The sequence below is a fragment of the Apium graveolens genome, chromosome 10 (genome assembly GCF_009905375.1).
Source record: "Apium graveolens cultivar Ventura chromosome 10, ASM990537v1, whole genome shotgun sequence".
In the NCBI taxonomy this organism is placed as follows: domain Eukaryota; kingdom Viridiplantae; phylum Streptophyta; class Magnoliopsida; order Apiales; family Apiaceae; genus Apium; species Apium graveolens.
This window is the reverse complement of record NC_133656.1, coordinates 189,725,236-189,729,585: the sequence shown is the minus strand read 5'-3', so window position 1 is coordinate 189,729,585 and position 4,350 is coordinate 189,725,236. Positions and strand designations below refer to the sequence as shown.

At 29.3% G+C, this 4,350-nt stretch overlaps 1 protein-coding gene across 1 annotated transcript; it reads left to right on the top strand.

The window, feature by feature from the left end:
• The first annotated feature begins 2,891 nt into the window (after positions 1–2,891).
• Positions 2,892–3,482, top strand: LOC141691489 (uncharacterized). The gene has a single exon (XM_074496226.1). It carries the CDS (start codon positions 2,892–2,894, stop codon positions 3,480–3,482), a length of 591 nt encoding a protein of 196 aa, XP_074352327.1.
• The last annotated feature ends 868 nt before the right edge of the window (positions 3,483–4,350 follow it).

Genomic DNA, 4,350 nt, shown 5'->3' with positions numbered 1-4,350 from the left:
ACCTTTTGCTATAAACACACGCGTATACAACCTTAAAACTAATTAAAAATTAAAGAACGGTAAAAATCAAATATTGTAAGTTTTCTTATTTTTTTCTGCAAATGTTGTTATTCTAGTTTTTCTTTACTTTTACTAAGAAACAATGTGTGCAAAGTGTGTGCTGAGATTATAATATTAATTTTGTTAGTTTATTGATAATATAAACTGGTCTAAAATTAAAATTAAATATAAAAATCTACTTTAAACATATATTTTGATGAGATTTGAATTTAAATCTACGAAGAAGCAATTTTAAAATAAATAATAAAAATATCTATAAATTTTGTTGAACAGATTCGAACTTTGAATTTATGATAGGAAATTATACTTTTAATAATATATTAAATGATTTTTATTTCCTATGTCTTAAATATGGTTATTATTTACCTTACCGTCAACCAAGCAACTAAACCAAATCTCTTTTTGCAATAATTGCTAAATTACTAACTAAGAAATGATTTGCCGACTCTAAAATTTTAGTAATCTTTGTCATAAATTATACTATACTGGTTGATAACTCGTGCGAAGCACGAGCCTAGTTAACTTATTTAAATAATTATTAAAAATTATAATAATATAAGTGTCATGTCAAAATTTTTAATTTTTGCTCAGAAAATTCAACTCAAACTATTAAGTACGATATTCTTGTTATGATTATAATAAAAACATTATATTTATTATATGTTTTCAAAAAAATTATTATTTCATTAAAATATACTATTAAGTCATATGAGAAATAGGATTACTGAGTTAAAAATAAATCAATATAAGAAGTGCAATTAAAAAATGGGTTAAATAATACATATAATATTATAAGTTATATAAAAATAAAAAAGGAATAAAATTATACATTTAGAATTATAATGAAATTTAGAATTGTAAATCAAAAGTTGATGAAACCAAATACGTATAATGTATTGAATTAGCAATATATAACGTAATAAGAATTAAAGCCAAAATGGTGAAATAAAAATAAATCCAAACTTAATAGGTAGAAGTATAAGAAAATAAAAATAAAACTAAATTTAATATAATTATAAGACATGTAGAAGTATAAGATAACAAAAATAAAATCAAATTAATGGAATCATGATATATGTAGAAGTATAATACGAATAAATAGTGTAATCAAAAGTTTAGTAGAATTAAAAGACATAAGATATACGTGAATGAATAAGTAAAACCAAAAGTTGGTGGTACCAAAAATTGGTGAAACTAAAATTAATAATACTATTTAAAAAGGGGTTTAGCAAAGTTGATGAAACCAAATACTTGAATTAGCAATACATAAGGCAATAAGAATTAAAGCCAAAAGGGTGAAATAAAAAATAAATCCAAACTTAATAGGTAGAAGTATAAGGAAACAAAAATAAAACTAAATTTAATAGAATCATACGATATATAGAAGTATAAGATAACAAAAATAAAACCAAACTTAATAATATCATAATACATGTAGAATTATTACACTAAGGGGGCGTTTGGTTCATCTCGGGGAAACGGAATGGAATCGAGAAAGGGAAAGGAGGAGAAAGGAAAGTAAAGACCCAGAATTGTTTTACGTGTTTGGTTCAGATTCGGAAACGGAATGAAAATTTACATGATTACATTTATTTTTGATTTTTTAATATTAAACAATCTCAATATAGTCAAATATATTTATATTATAACAGTATAATATATTAACATTATAATAAATAAACAAATTTAATTATTTAATAGCACAATTAACTTTTTTAATAAATTAACATATAAATTTATATCAAAATTATTTTTAATTTATAAAAACTAAATTATAAATCATTTTTAATTTTTAAAATTAATTTTGCATACTGATGTATTTTTTTGGTCCAAAATTTAAATTATAATTGAAATAAGAAAATAAAAGTGAGAAAGGGTGTTCAAATACCTAGTGGGAGGTGGGGAATAGAGTTTGAGGAATAAGGGGTAAACCTACAACTAAAAAAGGGGAAAGGGAATGATTGTTTTTACTAAACAAACATCAACAAAGGGAATGACCCCAATTCTTTCCCGTTCCCTTTGTTGAATACCTTGTACCAAACGCCCCCTAATAAATAGTGTAATCAAAAGTTTAGTAGAATTAAAATACATAAATTATAAGATATACGTGAATGATGGTACAAGAATTGGTGAAACTCAAATTAATAGCACCATTTAAGAAGGGTTTGGTTTATTACTAAAGGTTACTAATGTATAGTACCAAATATTTTTTAGAGTCTTAATGTATGGGGCGGACCATATAAAACTCATATAAATGACTTAGTTTCTTCACCCTTTTGTCCCAAGGACAGGGCACCAAATATTCGACCCCATAACAAAAAACAAGCAGGTGGACTTCAAAAGTTTAAATATATACTTAGACTTTCCCATGCGTCTGATTAGAGTATTAGAAACTAAACATGCTCACAAATCACAATTATCTTAACTAATTCTACTAAAAATTGCGGTTAGTGCTTTATTCAAACATTATTTTGAAAGCTTTGTCAACCGTACATCTCCCGTATACAGTATCTCTTACTTTCGGACAACTAAGACAAATATATATAACATTGTTTAAAAGCTGACGGTTAGCTAATTGTATTGTATAATCTATTAATCCACCACCCGTAGATGTTGAATTATTATTATATAGAACTTTTGGCACAACGTTTCGGCCATCTCATCAAAGGGTTATTGTATATATAATATATATATTTATTTATTTGTGTTGTGTTTATAGGATATGTACAAGTGTTTATATCAGTCATCCATTTTGAGAGTTATCCATTTCGAAAGAACATTGACAATTCGAATCTTTATATTTTCACTTGATAATTCGTATACCAATATAGATGAGAATGGAATCAAGCAGGAGCAACATAGAAAATCACCAGAAAATAGTATGGAGCAGTTCGGATGAGCTAGAAATAGGTGAAGTTAGATTATACAAGTGTACGTTTTGCGGACGAGGCTTTTCAAATGCTCAAGCACTAGGAGGACATATGAATATTCATAGAAGAGATAGGGCTAGGATGAAAGAATTAGACATCCCTTCTTCCACAGATATTCATTCGACGCATCAGCTTCCTTCTCCAGATTATGGCAACTTCTTGCAGTCGGGTTCAAGCGATCGTCATCGTGATCAGGAGAAGAACTGCACGCACAAAAGGCCTTTAATTCACGTGAAAGCAGATGATCAAGAGAGTCGTAGAAGAACAGCTGGTATTAAAGAGATGATGCAGCATCCTTTGTTTTTAGAAAGGTCATCCCCAAGCAATGATTCGAGGAGCCAGCAACATCCTTTTTTTTTAGAAAGGTCATCCCCAAGCAATGATTCGAGGAGCCCTATCATTGTTGATCGAGATGTCGAGAGGACAGTACAAAGGACATCAAGTTTCGAATTGGACCTTGAGCTTCGTTTAGGACCGGAACCTCGCGTCTAGCATTAGCCTCGTCAATACAAGCTTCCGTCCTAGTTTTGACTTTGTAAAAAAAAACGATCAGGCGGGTACGTAAGAGCAATATTTCTTATCATCTTTTCCTCTATATTCTTTAACAATCGCATCTCCTCCTGCAAACTGATCATGGATCGATCACATCTTTATTATGCTTCCACTCGTATGGTGATCGGGAACAATTATTTGTCAGCTCTTGATATTATAAAGGATTATGTCTGTACTATATATATACTTACCCAGTCCTTTAATCGGCTTATTGGCAAGTAAGTTTTACATGTTATATTTCGCTGTAGGATCATCCAACTTTCTTTTATAATCTTTTTGTAGATTTAGGATTTGTTGAATTCATTCACTCGATGTATCTTACAAATTATTAATATATATCTTTCAAATAGATATCATGCATGCTTGCTTACATGACCTTTTTTGGTAGTATTAGAGCCCCTGACCGACTCTTCAACTTCAAAGAGATGCCAACTTAGAGGCAATGTTCTATCTGTTGTACAATTACTTGAAGCTTCGCTTGACGAAAGTAGCTAAGTGTTATATCTTGTATCTTATGTACTTGAGAAAAGTTATTTTTGGTATAACGTCTTTGCTAGCTTATGACATTCCTTGCATCTTTGCCAAAGATCGAGACTCTTTTCAATAATTGATCAGTCCTGAAATTTGATGTTAAAGACCTAAGACATGTACCCTCTTTAAGAATGACCCCTAGATTTGTATTTTGTTCCCTCTAATGGTCAAATACAAATTGGTGATGTTATCGTGAATGATCATATTTTTGACCCATAAATGGGTTCTCGAGTGATAAGTAGTATCTTCGCCCATAAATAGTCTCTCGGGTAAGGAA